General features: G+C 36.7%; 2 protein-coding genes across 3 annotated transcripts in view; both read right to left on the bottom strand.

The window, feature by feature from the left end:
* Window positions 1–21162, bottom strand: part of LOC117379502 (WD40 repeat-containing protein SMU1) — a 218067-nt gene that overhangs the window by 158016 nt on the left and 38889 nt on the right. The gene's annotated exons all lie outside the window — the stretch shown is intronic.
* rimbp2a (RIMS binding protein 2a) overlaps window positions 1–21162 on the bottom strand; it is a 43241-nt gene that overhangs the window by 13866 nt on the left and 8213 nt on the right. The window contains exons 2-4 of the mRNA XM_055225770.1: window positions 10735–10829; window positions 6535–6627; window positions 2254–2413 (exon numbers count right to left, since the gene is read on the bottom strand). Of these exons, the coding sequence (XP_055081745.1) occupies window positions 2254–2413; window positions 6535–6624 (250 nt within the window). The 5' untranslated portion in view covers window positions 6625–6627; window positions 10735–10829. The remainder of the gene's footprint in view (window positions 1–2253; window positions 2414–6534; window positions 6628–10734; window positions 10830–21162) is intronic.

The following is a 21162-nucleotide window of genomic DNA, read 5'->3' as shown; positions in this document are numbered from 1 at the left end:
AAGCCAGTGCAGAGACCAGCACAGGACTTACGTGCTTGTACTCTTCCTAGTTCTAGTCAGGATCCAAGCAGCAGCATTCTGAATGTACTGCAGCTGTCTTAGTGCTCATTTGGCCAGTGAGTAGGATGCATGGATTAGTCTCTTCAAGTCTGGTTTAAACAGCATATCTTTGACTTTTGGCATATTTTTAGATAGTAAAAAGCTGCAGATGTTATTGACTTGATGTGACTGTTGAAGTTCAATTGTGAGTCCATTATTATCCCTAGATTTCAAGCCTGATTTGAAGATTTTAGAGAGAGAGAGAATTGAGGTGACTGCTGACACTTTCTCTTTGTTTCTCTGGACAAGGACTATGACATCAGTCTTGTCTAAGTTTATATTCACCTGCTGCCATGAGCCATAGATCTGAGTATTATTTGCATAGTTGTGCTAGTGCATAGTATTGCTGAGTATTAGCTGGCCTAACGGTATCATGTAGAGATTGAACAAAAGGGTTCCCAAGTTGGACCCCTGGGGCACCCCACAGGTCAGGTTTACAGTACTCCCAGTCTTCTGGATAAAACTTAAACCAATTCAACAAGCACTCAGATTTAACAGGATTCAGACTGAGACTTTCCTTACATCAGTGTTCAGGTGGATGCCATTTGTCACCTTGACAGGACAGTCTCAGCGTTGTGGTGGGCTTTAAAACCTGATTGCAAACATCAGATGTTAATTTGGAGAAAGTAAGCTGTTGGTAAATTACTTTTTCAAGGACTTTGCCTGAAAATGGCAGATTTGAGATGGATCAGTAATTGTTCAATACTGTGTCATCAAGGCTTGATAATCGCAGGTTTCAAATCTCTGGGGAATGTTCCAGATTGAAGTGATATGTTAACAATGCAAGCAAGTGGTGATAGCAATCTGTTTTGTCCGTTACAGGTGCAAAATGACTCAGCTCTAATTGGCAACAGTAGATTGTCAGGGGCATACAGAGTGACGGTCACATAGGCGCAAGATACACACCACAGACTGTATAAAGAAATTAACTAAGTGAATGGAGCCAGAGGCGTGCCCATGTTCTCTTCCAATTTGGAACATGGCCGCTAGTAGTTTAGCTATGTACTTATGTATACAATCTATGATACAAGCTCAGGAAATACAAATTATTTGAAGATGACATTATTACTCACCTCTCGTGAAGTTGTTAAATGGCAATTTTGTCATCCATATTAACCATTAGCATGTCTCACCCAGTGATACTTTCCAGTTCAAAGCCATCTTTAAAAAGTAAAAAGGCAAGAGTAGTTCCTCATGTGTATCTGTTTATATCCACGCAATGAGGATCGGGGTGAAGCTACTGCAGATTAGTGGTAGTGATTGCTTCCTGTGTCATTTTTCACCAGCTTTTTATGCATTAAAAACAGTTATCTGAATTACTGCACCACATTTCACAAATAATAACACAATTTTGATCCAATGCTGTTTTGAACACTTTAGAGTCCCAAAGCGAGTAATTTTACTCTTGACAGGAAACACCTGGTGAGGTGTGCTTGTGCAACTTTTAGCTTGTGGTGTGCAGTCTCCTTGCTGCCATATCCCGCTGCACTCTTTCCGCTGGGAGATTTAAAATCTTATCTGATTCTCTTTGTGTCTGTGGTCTGTGCTTTTTGTTGCATGTTTAAAACTTGTTAACGGCTGAAAAATCCTGTAGTGTGTGGTGGGCTTTACACTGTGCTGTTCAAGATAATAATATGGAGATGAAAGTAGTATTTTAAATGCATAAGCAGCTACGTTAATGTAAGGCCAGTTCATCAAACTGATAAGAGTAGAGGATATGACTCCAAACCACAGTTTCAAGTGGAGATGAAGGCGGATTTCCAGCATTTCACAGACCTCTGTTCTCTGATTCTGACACATTGTGCATCTACATGACTACATGCCTTGTAGCTGTGCAGCTTGCACTGTGTGCCAATAGAATACTAATGTGTTAAATGGCATATGTGCCATACATCTGGCCTGTGATCAATTAGAGTAGATATTGATCATGAATAAGTGGTGTATCTATAATGAGGTCCGGCACTGGTCAGGAGAGGGCTGATACAGCTGTTATGTGAGGTGCTGGAGGATTAGTTCATTCTGATCATAAGCCTTGCGATCACATGTGATCAGATGTGATTAGGGCTGCTCTTTCATCTTTGAGGGTGCATACATTTTACAAGCATGTGAGAGCAAACCAAATGCATACTATAACAGTGTTGATGGGCAACTCACCAGTTTCTAGCTCTTGTTCAGGTGACAGGCGTATGTGGTATTTAATGTGAGCAGGAATTGTAATTCCTTCTTGCAAACACAATTCTAGTAGCTCTTTGGAAAACTGCACGTTGATCTTACTCTGTAGGCAGCATTTGTGCTTGGGGACATGTAACTTGACCTATGACACACAACGCGAACAATGAAGAACATACATTAGATGTTTGCTAATGTGACTTAATCATTTATCTGTTAGCGCTGATTTAAGATAACTGCTGCAGGAACAACATTCCTTCAGTGATATTTATCTAAGGGCATGTTGGGTGGAAGTGGTTTAATCCCAACATGGACAAGTATGTACAGTTGGTAATTTATAACACAGCTGAAATATAAAAACACAGCAAAATGGTAATAGGTATTGAGTATCTCTTAATAAAAGAACTGTAGCAGGGGTCAAGGAAATAGTATTTACACAGCACAGTCTTACTAAACAAAGAAGTTTACTAAAAGAAGTTTAGTTAAGTATATAAAAAAAATCTTTTATATCATAGTTGTTGTTTTTTTTATATCATAGATTTTGAAAAACACGCATGTGGCAAAATGAGACCTAAGTGATCAAGTGACCAAAGTTAGAAAGTTCCAGTGCCAGTGCATGCTACATTTATTTGCATACTAAACCAGCACACAAAACTACTGATTTCCAAATATTAATATTTTAATATTTTAAGGCCAGGAATTTAAAGTGACTATTGTGCCATTCAAACTGATTAAACTGTGATGGAATACAAAACAAACACAGATGAAGAGAGAGACAATGCATAAAGAAATACCTGCAACATTTTGTCCTTTAAGTTCTTTCCAGAGCAATGAAAAGAAAAAGTAAAGAAAAAATAATAACACAAAAATATGAATATAAAACAACACATTCAACATGTATATAGGGGAATGTAAAAAAAACAAAACCATAATAATAATAATGTAAATGGGATAAGTAAAAAATATAACACAAACACACATAATCAACAAACACATAAAATTTGGGAAAGATTCCACATGTACTGACACTGGTAAATAGGCATCAGTACATGTGGAATATTCACAACTGAATCTTATTAAAATACTTGAGATGGACAACCTGACCTCACTTGACCCCTACCAAAACATATCGTAGCCATGACAAAAGGATTACAGAGAAATGAGAAAATAATTACAAGACTGGATAAAACCAGCTCAAGCATCTTAAAGACATGTTTGGAAACTCTGGTATACACTGTATGCCACAATAAGCAACTATCACAAAGAGCAATGGGATGTTTTTAAGGGAGCTTCTATTTTTAATCACAAAAGGTCAAAGGCATAGTTCTCAGCACAATTCAACTAATCTGGTATATTTCTAACACAATTTCTAATCAGAGTTACTGCTGTATTTTGTGAATAATACATTTTCGGTACTGAATGACATTATAAGACTTGCATTTGGTTTTCATGATATGCAAATAGATTGATATTCCCATGTTTGGTAGAACTTTATTTAACAGCAAGGTAATTTGATTCAAATTGGACAGTAACCAAGAGTGTAATCATTATTAAGAGAACATTAAGAGACCTATACAGTATACTAAACAAATTATCCAGCATCGTAACCAAAAGTGTAATCATGGCAATTAATTAAAAACAGTAAACATCTGTCATTGTACTTTCTACAATATTCTCAAACCCTAACCCAGTATGAAGACATTTATCCCATAGTTACCATGCCATAACCATCCTATTACCATGGAAAAAGTGTGACACATTTTTCATAATAATGCCAAATTAATCAAATTCAAATTAATTATAGACCAATGATTCATCATCCCTGATGTAGACACCCTAAGGTCATGTGCTATTTTGATGATATTGTCAAATGCTGAATCAGCGCTTCCTGTTTAATGCAGTTCTCAAACACAGACGCTTTATTTCAATTTTTCCATTTCACAGTGAAATTTGACCTCACAAATAAAGCAGTTACCTCTTACACAAAGTTTACAAAAATTGTTATAAGATCACAATTTTATCATCTAGGCTCTATGGAAATTGTGATTAACTTTTTGAGTATGGTTTCTTATGTTCCGTTATGGTCTTCCTTTGTGACCATACCTCTAACAGGTGCAGTCCATCGCCATGTTCTGGGACAAACTGGAGCGAATCCTGTACACAGCAACACACAAGAACACACCATGACAGCTGACAGCATGATTACAGAGGCACATGGAGAACAGACAGCTCACAGATGACGGCCTGTCAAACCAGAGGCTCACCCGAGGTTACTCCTCTAACACTGCAGTACACAACCAACAATAACTCCTCTATTTTAAGATATTTGGACTTTAAAGTAAACATGTCATGTGAAATTGACTTTCATGAGCTTTTAACCATGTTAAAACGGAATTCCCTCATCATTAGGCCTGCCACAATAATTATAATGTCCATTGTTTGATATATGATAGATAGAAGAATTTTTTTTTTTCTTTTGGGTCAATGTTTATATCATGTGCATATTTTCTTTGCACTACTGGGGAGAATTTGGTTATTTTGTGGCTGATATATGATTTGAGCTGTTCAAGGTTGAATAAATAACTTCTATGACTTATTATAGATGCAAACTAAGTACTGAAGTGTTTCTACTGTTTATTCATTCTAGTGTATGTATTGTAGATTTAGAATAATTTTTGTGGTATAAATATGCTCTTGGCTTATTGTGTCAGTTGCATAAATTTGTTTCAATATTACTGTTCATCATCTATTTCAGCATCATTTGTTCATCATTTGTGTTTTCTTTGTTTTGTTTTTTATTGATTCATGTATATTGGAGTAATCCTGTATTTTTCTACATTTGGTGATTAAATGCTCTAAAAATTTCACTTGTGTCCTATCTGCTCCTACTTCTCTGTACTTGCTTTCGATTATTCCAAATTTCAGACTCTGAGTCAACTCGAAGAAATAGACCCTTTTCTGTTATTAAGCCATTTTATCTGAATATTGAGGAATAGAAAATAATGATCTATGTATGTTATAGTTTAATACTTACTTGAAACAAAACACAGTATGTCTTTGATAAGCTACATAAATCAAAAGTAAAATGCTTACGTTCTCATGTCTTTGTTTGATAACGTGTTTGTACATTTGTAGTTGAACAATCATAATTACAAACAATGAATGTGTTTAACAAACATCAAAACCTTGACATAAATGCTGGAGCTTAGCAACTTATACTAGCACATCAAAGCATGTGCAGACAAATCCAGAACTGACTATTTATACAGCTTTTATTAGAAAAAGCGGGTTTTTAATTAATGGCTATTGTGGGTTTATTTTCATGCACTGTAACCAGTCAAGGCAAGGATGATAAATGAGAGCTTAAAAAGTAAGCTGGTTTAGTGTTGTAATTGCTGTCAAACAGTGTGTGTCACATTATATAAGATGCAAATGTATGCAAATGAATAATCCTGAAATACACATACTGTTATAATGATGTTATAATGATGAATGAATGAATGATGTGTGTGTGTATGTATGTGTGTGTATAAATATATATATATATATATATATATATATATATATATATATATATATATATATATATATATATATATATATATATATATATATATATATATATATATATATATATTTATTTATTTATTTATTTATTTATTTATTTATTTTTTTATTTATTTATTTTTATTTATTTTTTTCTGTAGCTTCAGCGACATTACAATAAATGTGTGATGAGGTTTGTTCTTTTTCAACATACTAACCCCATTCACAAGACAAATGGTAAAATGGTTACATTTATAAAGTGCTTTTATAAAGTGCACTCAAAACGCTTTACATCAAGGAACTAATGTATCAAGAATGTTGCACAGGTTTATAATAATTTCAATGTTATGTTTTCCAAACCCATACCAAAACATGTGCCATGTGCCTAGATACATTGTATATTGTATTTGCTTCATAGCACTTTGATGCAGAACTTCATTTTGTTGTAGTGTAATGACTATAAAGTAGAATCTCATCTAAATTCAGAACTAAATCAAAGTACTAAAAATAAAACATTAGAGCAGCACTTTTAAAATATCCCTGATGACTTTTGGACAGTTTCAGATCCTTTTACACTCTTGGGGACAGTAGCAAATGACAGTGACTCAGCACTATGGGACCACTGGTTAGATTAAGATCAGTGAAAGTGCACAAGTGGCATTGGCATGAACTGACTAAAGCCCCCAAGACCCGTGTGTGCAAAAAGCAGAAAACAGATACCTTTGGCAGTCTACTTGGCCCCTTCTGCTCCGCCAGACTAGGCTCATGCTCCGTGTGCTGCCTCTGCTTCAGCCTGACAGACTCGTGCATATGCTGCAGGGAGAGGAAAACAGGAAGTGGTCAGGTTGATGGACATTATTAAGAGATCATTAAGTGGCCAGTACAGTATACTAAACAAATTATCCACTGGACGCCTGTTCATTGATGCTTTGACTTTGATGGATTGCTAAGACATGTGATAGAACTAAATGCAGATCTAATAGTGAGTAAATCTAATGTGAGGTATATTTTTTTATGTAGAGATTTTAACAAGAGCAGAGAATTATCTTGCATATGGATTTCAACAATTACAATTACAAGAATACTTTTCCACTGGGAGTGATCTAGTGTCATCAGAAGTTATATTTGTATATCTTAAAAGTTGACTGACTTTTCTATTAGAGGGTCCACCACCTGCTTGCCTCTATGGAGATGTTTGATACTTTGCGTAGAATGTTCCACAGTATGACATTAAACATATATATTGCCATGGAGACAAGATAGTCAGGCCACATACGAGGTAAGATCAGTGGAGAGGTGACCACACTATTTTAGCTTTTAATACGCTCATTTGGGTCTATGATGGAGGTATATTTAAACAATCCTCAACAGACAGAGCCATAGATGCACATAAACAAAAAAATCATACACATACCACCCAACACACCTGGTACACCGGTACACAGAAGATCTCATCACATGTACTGTATTTCTGTTTACAGGCCATGTGAATTTGAGGTGGAGGACACTTAGATCTGACATTTAAAATCTATTCTTTTTCTTAAATTAACTGCATCGTGATCCCAGTCCCTTATCTTCACACAGACAGGACCGACTGCCATAGCTCACAGAAACAGTTAAGGCTATATAAGACTATAGAGGCGTAAGGATAAAATACCAGAGCAGAGCTCAGATACCAATCATATTATCTGTTCCCCCCCGTAAGATAAAACTTAAAGTGTCTTTACCTCCTCGAGTAGCTGCTTGGAGATGTTCAGCTTTGCATAATCACAGTGAAGCTGTAAGCTGTGCAGCACTCAGGGCAGGAGGACTGTCACCACAGCACGTCAACTGTTAACCCTTATGTAATCTGCACGCACTTGGGTTTCTAAGAGAGTGTAGGTTTTTTTTAGGGCATCTCAAAATGTGGATCCATTAACTAAATACAACATTTCTGCAAGGGAATGCAGATATGGAAAGATTGGATCACAGAAAGGGACTAAAACTGTAACATCTGTATGCCCAGTGCAGCATTATTGTAATGATCTGCTCATGCATGACTCAGTTGTGGTACATTTAGGTGTGATATATTTGCATCTTTTATGATTTTTTTTTTTTTTCATGGTCTTGCCTAAGCCTATGGATTTTAATAGCATACATCTCTAGTGCAAGGGTATGTGTAAGCAGAATACAACCATAAAAAACATTACCTAACATCTACCCTATTTCGAATACAAAATACAGACTGGAAGAGAATTAAAAATGACAAACTTCACTGAACCATTTCATGAAAAGAGAAAAGAGAGACATTGTAGTACAGAATAAAGGTGTTTTGAACATATTAGAATTTTGGAATATTTACAGCAGCATCATTTACAACTGGTGGCCTATATTTTGAAGATTATTATTAATATTATTTTCAAAACTGGCTGGTTTTAGTAACAGGTTCAAAGTGCATTTTAAATGCATTCAGGAGAATTTACAAATAGGTTTATTACGTGACAAGCTCAGGGTTAGCAGTTTTTATTTATGCAAAATAAGACAGGACATTTGGTCATCTCTGGAGGAAATTATGGTACATGTACTTCAAAAACTGCAGCTTAATACAGGGGTCAGGAACCTTTAACACCATTTGGACCTGGTTTCCATGGGAAAGAAACAGTGGGAGCCGAAATAGTTTTTGACATCTAAAATGAAGATAACACTGTATATATTGTATACACTATGTCACTAAACAATGAAAAATAAATATTTGCAAAATATCTGCATGAATGTTTATTTTACCAAGTTAAGGGGACTTCTGCTTCTGAACCTCTGCTCACAGCGTCAGCAAATCGGACTGTTGTCACTTTCATCTTTACGCAAGACTTAAGCTGTCGACTGTGAGGCGTGAACAGTGTTTGTTTTTAACCTAGTTCATTGTGGAGAATAGCTGCTCACATACATATCTGATTTTCTGCACAATTTCACTCTTGTTTCAAACGTCCGCAAGTAGGTGTTCCCAAAATCTTTATAAATTGCTCTTTCATATATTCTCTGTCTGTGAACAGCTTTCCATGTCTGACTATTTCCTGGGTGGCCACAAAACTTGCCTATGTAGTTGAATTTGCAGACTTCATCCACTTCTTGTGTCTTTTTTGTCAGATCAGCCTTCCATATCATTTCCGAAACAGCTTTTTTTCCTCTCTTCTCTCTCCAGATATTTTTCAGCAAAGGCTGTGTATTTATTTTGGAAATGTCTTGCGATAAATGCACGGCATTTTGGAGGGGTATACCCTATAATAAAATATAATTTTATTTTAATATTTCAAGAATAATTTATTATAATCTATTTTCCCAAGCCATGCGGAGCCACGGTATAAGGATGAAAGTGCCGCATGTGGCTCCAAAGCTGCCGTTTTCTGACCCCTGGCCTAATACAAACTAGAGGGACCTACCAGTCAAGTTCGACAATAACTTTCTGTACACCTTCAGTGAAAATACACCACAGCTAAAGTTAAACCATGCAAATGCACCTCATGCTTTTTCCACTGAGCTTTGACAAAGCACTGTTTATATAACTTTAAAAAGTGTCTGCTCCCTTAAAAACAGCCAGTCCCTTGTGTTTTTGGCAGTTTTTTTTTCCCCATCTGTGTCTGCCCCACACGGTAATTTTCTGTAAATACTCTCTTTGTCTTCTGAATCAATACACAATGAGAAAGTGACAAACCTTCCTTTACAGTATTGGGAAAAGGGTCAGTATTTTTCAGATGGCTGCATTCCTCTTTCAAACATCCTGACAAACACACAATCAATAAGAGACGCAGGAGGCGAGGATTTGTAATGAGAGGAGCCTCTGTGTGTTTGATGACTATTGGCAGACCAGAACACAATGAAAAACAAGCTCTCATCACCCCATGCACCCGAGCAGTTATATCGCTTTTATTTTAAAGTTTGTGCATAGAGAAATTAATTGATGTTGCAAGTTTTCAGGTGGGATAGAATTCAAAATTATTTATTTTTAATGTTTTCTGAGAATTGGCCGCGTACTTGAATTTTTAGCTTTCTATGGATGTGTATTTTATGATTTTGGTTATTTGCAGAGCAGCAATTCTGGTGGTACAAATTATTTTGCCCATTTAGCAAACAGTTAATACATTGTGATTAAAGAGTGAGTGGATCACTATGGTACAATTCACTTATGCGGTGGCAGAGTGATTAGCACTATCGCTACGAGTAGCTTAATAACAGGCCCTGTGTTATTGTGGCACCTCATTGGAGCTTAAATCTCAGCTTGTAAGATGAGAAAATAACTGAAAACATATTATTGCAACCTTAAATATGGCTGGTAAATATTAAAGATGCACTATGTAAACGTCATGGTGAAGGGTCTGTCATCTACTTGGGGATCAGGCACACAGAACGAATGTATGTTTTTCAAGGTATTTTTGTGCAATAAAACACCTTAAATTGAATAAACGTAAGACAGATAAATGCCATATGATAAAAGCCAATGATAAAAGTTACATACTGTTTCCATGACAAATTCAGAATGATGACTGATATCAGTCTGATCCTCACTCCCTCCAATGTGAGTCAAGCCCAGTCAAATTGTGCAATCAGATTTGTTTTTTTCAGTGACACATGTGAAATGAAGGAGCTCACTGGTCACCTTTGATTTATAAACAGAATCAAATGTATTAACAGAGTTTAGTGCTTTGTCGACTGATTCTGATTCAGAAATCCATGGTATTTTTCAGTCACCTGTGATATTTCTTTCCTTTATTTTTCTAATGCAAACGGACCATGTCTGTTCCTGATTGACTAATCATCCTGTTGATCACACCCATTTGAAAACGGGGAAATTCACCATCTTCATAAAGTATTGAAGAAGTGTGTATTCTGGATCCCAGGCAAATATATTGTGGCTTTAAATAGAGACATGATATAAAGGTGCCTCACCTTCACAACCCATTGAAGGTTCTCCACGCACTCAGGGGACTTATTGGATTATTACTAGCAAACATCTGGCTCAGTTGCTCATAGTTGGTCTGCACCTGCTGGAATAGAGAAAAATACACAAAAAGTTAGCTACAAAAGTAACTTTTCTTTGCCTTGTTTCCCTTTTCACAAGAAACAGTAGGAAATTTGAACATTTCTGTGATAATGCTGTCTCTCTGTAGTCTAGAGCTGATGAGGAGTTCAGAGGAGAGGGAGAAATTAACCAGCACATTCCATTTAGTGGTGATGAGGCAGAGCTGCTGACTGGAGATATGGGCTGCACATGTCTTTGTCAGGCATGGCCCCAGAGGCTCACTCAGTCTAAAGGGGGCCCATAGGAACAAGCTAATCTGTCCATAGTCACACACACATCATGCCATTAATTAACACTCCTGATAAGAGGACTGCAATACATTGAAGTATTGAAGAATTAACATGGAGAATTAGGTCAATCAAAGAGTTCAAATATTAAAATTTTGTTTCAAAAGTTTTTCATTATGATTATGATTATGATTACTAATCTTGGCTGAACTAATGGTAGCTGTTTACTTGAAAACTACCACTTGATGACACCACAAGGTGGAACAGAGCATGTTGAGTCTGACGACAGCTTTAGAGATGTAGTCAGACTAATAAAAACTAGGAAAAAAGGGTTACTCAAATATGTGTGAATGAAACAAAACACAACTCCAGGTATGTTTTTGATGAGGTAACAACATTCTAACATGGCTTAAGCGCTCACAAGAATCCACTTTAATAATTTGCTTTACACATACCACAAATATGATAAAATGAAATACAAAATCAGATGAAAAAACAACATTGCAGTATCAGTAATACACACAATAGTAAACAATATAAATGAAAAAAGAGGGGAAATTGGAAAGATACTGATAAACTGCACTATCATGCTATTTTGGAATACAATGCATAATAGGTTCATTGTTTGAATTTAATTTGAAATAAATGTCTGGGGGCAGAGCAATAAGGAGTTTTCAAGTAATGCAGCTTTAATTGAGTTGAAAACTGTTATTATTTTAATTGAAATCTAGCTAATAATTTCTCCCCTTTCACTCACCATTACACCCACTTACTAACTAATTATGAGTTGCTCTACATCTTTCTAAGACAGCCTGAGTCACCCTTGCCATTGCCAGCACTTTTATGCTCTTGATTATCCTCGGTCATCCCCGCCTTATAAAGGTACAGATGGCATATTTTTGGAGCTGAGTCCCTGGACATGTGTCTAAGTCTGCCCCCACTGAGAGAGCCATCATTAGCGACGGAGCAGCTAATCGCTAACGATCACACGGTCACTGTTTGGTGCAACTAGTGTGTTGAGTGGGACATGTGTGGACTTGGACTGCTTGTGATGAGATGAAGAGAGCAGCATAGAAAGTGAAATGAAAGCTATAATAACAAACTGTGACAAAGAGTACTGGTCTCCTCCATCTTCAAAAAGACTGGATGTCATAGGGAGTAGCAAGGACATTGAAAGAAATCAACAACGTTATTATCTTTCTGGATTTTTACCAAATATACTAGCAATTAAAGAATTGAGTATTGTTTGCTGACATTGCGGTGTTGTTGCCCAAATCAATTGTCTATGTTGCAGCTAAATGTAGGATGTGGCACATTTTGAGAGCAAAGATAGTTGGATTTGTTAAAATTTCTACATGTCAAAGAATTAAGAAGGTTTCATATCCTAAAGCATTAGCAGTGTATGTTTATTAGAATAAATACAGGACTAGGACAGGTTTCAGCCTGGTGTGTCTTTTATTATAAACTATAAAATGCTGGGGAATAAATTAATTTGAAATGACTTTTTATGTAATATTGCTTGATCACTATTTTAAATTCAATTGGCTATAGACTGATGTAAACGAGTTGATCACTGATGGTCAGAAATGACTGAATCTTAATCTTGATTTTTTTAAAAAAAGAATAATTATGCAGCCATATATATATATATATATATATATATATATATATATATATTAACCATTCTGTTGCTAAATCTTCTTATTACTTCATAGGAATGACACATGTACCTTAATGAGTATTATGCAGAATCGATTTTTTTTTTAGCTTTCTACCATGGTATAACGTTGTTCCCTCATCTCTGAAGAGATTTAAGATGTCATCCATGCAGATGTCATCCATTGAGCATTTTAGCGATCTCTCCCCGCCCCTATTCGAACCCTTCTTGCAGTTAGCTGTGCAATGCACATCTCACAAGCCAACGTCATCCATGCTCCCACACAACAATTCTCCATAAATATGCAAAAACAAGAGTGTGTTGCGATAGTGCTCTGAAGGGGGAGTCCGTTAACACAGACGGCAAAGAGAGGGGAGAGTAAACAATAAAGGGTTACATGGTGATTTAAATATGTTATGTGTTAGCAGTTAAAACCCCATAGAAGTAAAATATTCCCTCTTTAAACAAACTGCCTTTTTATTTGAAGACTGAAACTAAAGAAAACATGAAATGCCAGTAGTATAGCTGATATTTGTATTTTGACTAACATCATTTTAGTGAAACAAATGTTATTTTTATTGCCATTTGGGATTAAATAGCATATTAAATAGCATCTACAGTTGCATTCAACCACAGAATTATTGATCTGTTTATAAAGATCAAATTTTATTGCTGCGATTTGCACCAGACATATGTTGCTCCTTAAATCCTATAATGTGAAATAAATATATGGGAATGAGCTGTTTATTGATCATTACAGTTGGTAATGATGTGTATATTTATGCATACTATTCAATCATTGCAACGTTCTACCTGATCATAATTTAAGATGTTTAGGTTGTGGATCTAGGTTCATATTGTTTTATTCCCATAGTACAGATTGATAGGTGGGTACACAAAATATTGAACTTGATTAAGGTATCAAAAAGTATTAATTCAATACTCAATAGTTCTAAAAAAAAAAATGTAAATAAATGTCAATAACTTTTTTTACTAGCATATATACTTAATTTTTAGATCAGTCAAACTGGTGTGGAGCAAAAATAATGTCTCTCTATGCCATGGTCAGATTCTTTATAGCAGAGGAGTTTCAATGCATTTTAACACAAAACCCATTGTTTAGGTATTATATCGGTACTGCAATACATAGTAGTGCTTGGTATTGGATAAAAAAATTAATAAATTAGTGGTATCGCCCCTCACCACAGTGCAACAAGGAGTATGGATTTCTAAGGAAAAACAAGGGAGAATAAGCAAGTGATATATGATCTGCTCCAATGCAAAGGATTTCACACCATATTAAGCATGCGAACCACACAGTGCTTCGTTCATATGGAAAAGTCTTATATAAGAGACAGATGAAAGTGTCGGAATAGTACTATAGATCCCGCCCATCTCTCTGTGTGCCACTGTGCGTCGCTAAGCTGTTCTTCAAGATGCTGTCGAGAGCACAAAACTCACAGCTGCAAACTGTCTCTTTCTATTTGGATTTAGCAAAAGAAGATATGTGGTGAATAAGGAGAAGGGGCGGAGGAGTAAAAAATGAATGAAGATTCAAGAAGAGAAGCGACTACTCATGGAACAAGTGAACAAAATGGAGGAGATGAAGAGATCCAGGGGTGCTGATGTGGTTATACTGCATTTATGCAAAACAGTGCAATATGAAAGTTATAGTAAATGAGCTAGAATACATAGTTCAAAAGGGCAGCTTCTGTTCAGTATGCATTCTGGCAACAGGTTTCATTCAAACCAAGATGAGTTACATCACTTAGGTGTAAGTGATGTATTAATCAGTTAAATCGGAATCAAGGTATAAAACTGATATATATTCTATGTACCTTTTCATGTGGAGGGTCCCCCACCTGCTTGTCTCCATGGAGCTGTTATTGTTTTGCATGGAATGTTCCACAGCATTAAACATAAATCTTGCATTTATTCTATTAGAAGTGTTTTAATTGCTAAGAAAATCCCTTAAAAGATGCATTCTCACTGTGAGGGAGTCATCTCTAAACAGTTCAGAGCTGAAACTTGGTGATTGGTGGCATCACCTGCATTTCCACTAGATAAGTTAAATGTCATACTGTGGAACGTTCCAGGCAATCATCTCACTGAATACAAGCAGGTTGCATTAGAGCTATATAAAGTACCTTTCAAATTAAAGGCAGAAATGTTCATACCAGGAGTAGATAATAATGAAGTCGAGAAGAGAGTATCAAGGTCATGTTGTCAATAGAACAATTACCTTATGTGTATGTGTCACAACTTAATAAAACCTCGTCCACATATTTTAACATGATTCATATTCAGAAGATGTCATGGTGCAGCAAGTACCCAACCATTACACAATTACGGCAGGACCAAAGTAGAACAAGGTTCCCGTCCAATCAGAGGCTGGAGAGCTGCAGAGGGATTTAATTGGTCATAGACCAACACATTATGCATACATACTTCATAGCCCTGTAATGTGCTCACACTACTCATCGTCATTTCCCAGCCTCCATGCGGTATACAGGGGAGGGGAGACGGGAACTCCAAATACGGTATACATAATTTTAATAGAAAATTAACATTACATTTGCAACTGTGTTGCAACTTATGTTATATTAATCAATTCTCATCGGGAAGAGGCCTGAAGGAAAGACCCAGGACACAGTGGAGGGATTATGTCTCTCAGCTGGCCTGGGAACACCTTGGGGTCCCACTGGAGGAGCTGGAGGATGTGTCTGGGGTGAGGGAAGCCTGGGAGTTCGTGCTTAGACTCTTGCCCCCACAACCCTGGCTCCGGATAAGCGGAAGAAAATGGATGGATGGATAATCAATTGTTTGTTTGTTTGTTTTTTTTAGTTTGGAGCATTAGTGGTTGAAATAGTGGGGTGTTATACATAAAAACACAAGTCCCTTTGTATCCGTGTTGAACTTATTGGCCAGGTACATCATCAACAATGACAAAGGCTCTATTAATTAAACTATTAATGTACCAACATATCTAACCATATTAAGTATTAACTCTACAGTATATATCATCATCATTGCCTTGGCCTCCATTCCCGTAGGAGCACAAACCCATCACAGTGCATCCATGTCCCAGTAAAGAGAGACAGTCACTCCCATCAGACAGAGGAGGAGGAGAGGAGAAGGGACAGTAGGACATGAGGAGGAGGGCTGGTCTGACTGCTCTTATTGTACCACCCTGTCACCACTCCACATCACTACAGAGTACAGTGGCATTAGTGCAGTCCTAACTACAGTCCAGCAGCAGCAGACAAAAACCATCGGACTCCTTTGACTGTTAATTACACAGACAAGAGGAATCACGAGGTGCCAGCTGTGGACATGTCACCAGCCAGTAGCACCCGAGAGGCAGAGGGCGTGGGCGGAGGCATGATTAAATGATGAAGGAATTGAGTTGGTGCTGCAGATGAGTTATGGGCTATGCGGGTTCAACTTAAAACTTCCTGACAATCAGAAAGTTCAAATTAAGAGGCATTGTCATTAGGTCAATTGGTTATACAAAGAGAATATAGGACTTTATCATGTCCAGTAATACACTACAATAATGTTAAAAATGTATATGAAATTATTTTAAGGGGTGGGCAATATTGACAAAAGTGGTAAGTTTTGAAGGCATTTTTAAAAGTTTTATAATATATCACTATACACAATATTCCCACCTCTAATTATGTAAGTATACAATATATTACCTATACTTCTACAGATTTCACAGTTAATCTGGTCCTTATCCATGACAAAATGGTGTGGGATTGATGACACTAAATGCCACTTTGTACTACTTGGAGTTAACTTCACAGTGCTAAATGACAAATCCAAACACAAGAGGAAAACGTGACAAATGGGAATGACCTTTTATTGGTGTGTTTTTATGGGCTGGAGGATGATTTCTGCAGCACTTCCTCACACCTCGACTGAATCACACTTTCACAGTTCTGCTTAACACTCGCTGACATCGCGTAAACAGTGGGCAACACTGCAAAAGCAAGGGACCCACATGCTTCTCTGTGCCAAATCACCGCAAATCCTCAGTTACACAAATAAAAAGGGAAACTGTTATACAAGATGATGAATAATATGACACACAGAAGTCTTATCTGGACTTAGTTCCAAACATATACAAGTCTAATTCTAACTCAAAATCGTGCACATGTTGAATTTCCAGTAGGGATGCGAGTATTTAATTGATAAATCGGTCAAAGATTTCATAGATTACCAACATTTTAATTTGTTGATGAATTATTTAGTTAGAATGACATATTTATATGGCAATAGGGAGTAAGTTGTGAGTTTCATCTCTTCAACAATTTACTAAATCATTACAGGACTATATCAAGTCTAAGCTATAGCTAAAATTAGACCTAAAATGTGACTAATTGTTGACAAAACAGTTCTAAAGAAGGACTCACACAAAGGAGAAAGGGCAGTGAACAAAATTCCTTCTAAATTAGGCTCATCTAAACCTAAGCAGAGGATTTAACAATGGACAATAATGTAATTCTCCTCAGTAATACAAAAGAGGAAGAAAAGAGCACTTCAAAAGTAACTTACTCTGTTACGTGAGCAGAGGAGATTTTGTTTTTTGTCTCCTCCTTTTCCCAGGACAGTGTCTGGATGCTGCTCACCCATAACACAATTATGACATCATTTCATTTGTCTTTATACCTCTGGTTATTGTTACAGTGTACTCGACTCCATCAAGTCCAGGAAAAACTGTGCCGTCATGGTTTATGTCAGTAGTTTATTGTGGCCATACCTACTTGTCAAAGCCTTATTAGATCTAAGAAGCTAAGCAAGGCTGGGCCCGGTTAGTACTTGGATGAGAGATTGCTGAAAATACCAGGTGCCACAGTGGGGTGCCAATGGCAAAAACTTGTCTTGTCCTTAGGCAAGATATATCACTCACATTGGCTAGTATGAAAGTGGTGTGTGCGTGTTGGTGGTGGTCAGGGGCGCTGATGGCACAGATAGGCAGCCTCATTACAACAGTAGTTTGCCACCCCTGAGTGTGGAGTGAATGAATAATTCACTGTAGTATTTTGTGTATCTTGAAAAGTGCTATATAAATCCAGTCAATATAGAAAATGACAACTAGGACGCATGTATGATTTTTCTCTCCTGTTAAATGTATGAATTATGACATAAAGCATTCTCTCTAGTAAATTGGTTTTAAGGGTATAAAGTAAAAACTAAAGTTTATTTTTAGGCCCAAGCACCAGAAGCATTAGGGTATAGGAATCATGACGTTTGTAGAATCATGACGTTTGACACAGTAGTAGAAAATGACATGACAAGTAAAAAATATTATGGCAACGCCATCTGCTCAACCAGATATCAGCCATATTGGATTCAAATTTGCTAATCATGTTGGGTAAATGTCATACTGTTACAAACTCCTCCTAAGACGTTCATCTGAACAGGCTAAAATTTAGTACAACTTATCTCAAGGGGTGGGGCATCAAAAAGTTATGTATGGTCTGTATGTATGTGGCAACAAAGCCACAAAAATTGGCCAGATGTTTTGAAACTTTCACTTTTTACAAATTGCTCCCATTTGCACATACAAATTCCAATTTCAGTGAAATTTTAATCAGTTGTTAAACTCCATGCCCTAAAGCCACTTAATGTGAAAAAACTGACCTCCTACAGATTATAATAAAACTGAATATGGTGAGAAAAAAATAAAAGTTTGGCATCCCAATCACAAACATCAATGACATCCATGGCATGTTTTTATGCAGCACAGCCATTGTGATGACAGAAACTCTCTATGTTCTTCCAATGGTAAAATCAACAAATCTTACAAATTGTCACTTTTTTAACACATGAAACAAACTCCTCCCTGGGTCTTTGTCAGCATAGTCTCAAATGAATGATTTATGATTTATGTTTTGTGCCACAAAAGTTGCCTAAAATGTTGAAACTTTCAATTCACAAAATTTGCTCTATGTGCACACACAGAGGCAAATCAGTTATTAAGCTCCATACCCAGAGCCCCTTGCAGAGAGACGCAAACTTCTGAAAAAAAAAGATTTCTGAAAATAATCTCCAGGAGTGGGGCATCAAAAGTTATCATACACACTTTGCCCAAAATTTTGAAATTTGTAAAAATGTCCCCATTTGTGTAGCAAAGAGGAAGAGAGACATGATAGCGCCTTACAACTGACAGTGAGTGTAATATAAAAATTACATAAAATAAAGCCGCTTGTGGCTATATTTTATTATTTGTAATTTTTTCTTAACCACATTAAAAAGTCAGCTTTGCAGCCCAGTATGTTCCATAATTTGGAACACGTGAACATGCAGATATAAACTCCATATGTTCCTGTATAGGAGGTAGCTGACAGGACTGAATTTTTCACCAGCACTACTGCTGTCTCTCTCAGGAGGGTCTTCATTAATCAAATGTCACAATGGAAACACTTTGTTCCACTTAACCGCGGGTGAGACGTCTCTGACAACATCTGCTGTCATTAGTCCCACTGCTAAGGCACAGGCAGGACAGCTACAGGACAAGCTTTGCAAATTAACTGAATAAGGCACACAGTTTAAAGAATAGTGACAAGTACCTACACTATATTTGTGTATAGTTCATCCAAAGTGATCTTTCTAAAAATACTTTAACTTACTTTAACAAACTTAACTGATGAAGAAAGAAGATGATAGTAATACTGAGAGCAATGGTTCAGTAAGTAGCACTGTTTACCCTAAATGGCAGCCACATTTGTGTCAGTCTGACCTAGGGCAGCTGTGACAGAGGCATTGAAGAATCAGGAAAAAACTAGCTGATACAAAGTGCAATATAGAAATATATGTACCAAAATTACAAAAAATATAGGAGCGAGTTTATTATCCATGTAATATATGACAGCAATATACGGTCCACCTTTCTCAAAGATTATTTTGTCAAGACAATAGACAAATGGAGTCAGCAGTGATCAGTTAAAGCTAACTGTGTGTTCAGCACTGTGTAAGCAGTCAGCACCATGGACAGCTCCAGCCAGGTCTCTTCTTTTAACACACAATCAGCATTGTACTTTTTTTAAATTCCAGCTGCATGGGGTCACAAGCTAGTGTATCATGATTTGTACCAGTTCTAGGCCTCAATAAATGGAGGACATTACACTGACTAAAATCATTGTATGCAGATTTGCTTTGGCATTTCCACAAGGTAAAGAACAAGCCTATTCTTACAGAGATTCTTTCTATAGCTAAAATGCTATTCAAATGCCAAAAAAGTGGCGCAGGATAGAAACAACTATCAAATTCTAAATACATAGCAAAAATTGACTTAATGGAGAGCACATGATCTGCAAAGTCCTCACTGAAGGCTAGTGCTGGAGGGGCATGTCTAGGTGTCATGGGCATGGTGTTAACTGGTGGCAAAGCACAGCCTTAACAACGTTATAAGCAATATATTGATGTGAAAATGCTCTTGAGGCTCGCTACAGTCTGCCAAGAACCCCAGTGTTTGGCTGCAGATCAAGTGGGATTGAAGTTACACGTTCTGCTGTGAAAAGACAAACATGCACTAAGCCCTTCAGAGGACAGAGAGAGGGGATATGTCTTCTTTTATACCACACCAAGGACCTTGGTATTGCAACAACAAAAGACACTCACAAATTACTTCAATGCACTTTTCATTTTACCTGTATGGTGCAGTACATATTTAGTACAATAATAAAAATGATGTTCATTTTGTGTAATATCTTTTAAGCTGTATACTGTACAGCATTCATAGAAAAGGTTGTCCTTTGAAAAAAATAGGTAAGTCAACCATAAACCACGGTGAAAAAAGTAACCCAAGTGGACCAACTACTTTTTTGGGTCCAGATACTTAAGATAAGGCTGTAAGATTAATGACAATTGAAACAAAATTGTAATCTCAAGGGTCACAATCAGCAAATTACATAGATTGCAGTTATTTACATAATACATAATTCACTGAAATGCATGGGATTCCTGCATTGTAATACTTGTCAGAAAAATACACAATCATGCAAAAAAACAAAAAAAACAAAAATTCCATATGCTAAATCAGTTTGCGCAAGGGTTCCACCAAATATCATGCAGCCAATGAGAAACAGTAACTTGTGTCAGAAATTTTTAAGACAAAGATGTAGGTCTTGAGAAGTGAGGGTAGCTTTATTTAAAAGCAGGTCTGTCGGCAGTGGACACAGATGGCAGTGAGTAATGCTGATAAAGTGAAGCCTGCACTCCACTCTGTGTGTGCATATGAGCATGAATGAGTAGCATCTCCAGGCATATATCAGCCTTAAGCCTTTGTGCATTCAAAGAGCTCTAAATCTCCCATCCTGCAGGATCCAAACTCCTAACAAATTTATCCAAGCAGCAAATACGTCTTCCATCACAAACAAGTGGTATATTACACCTACAGTGGA

This window comes from Periophthalmus magnuspinnatus, chromosome 12 (genome assembly GCF_009829125.3).
Source record: "Periophthalmus magnuspinnatus isolate fPerMag1 chromosome 12, fPerMag1.2.pri, whole genome shotgun sequence".
Lineage (NCBI taxonomy): Eukaryota > Metazoa > Chordata > Actinopteri > Gobiiformes > Gobiidae > Periophthalmus > Periophthalmus magnuspinnatus.
This window is presented reverse-complemented; position numbering and strand designations above follow the sequence as displayed.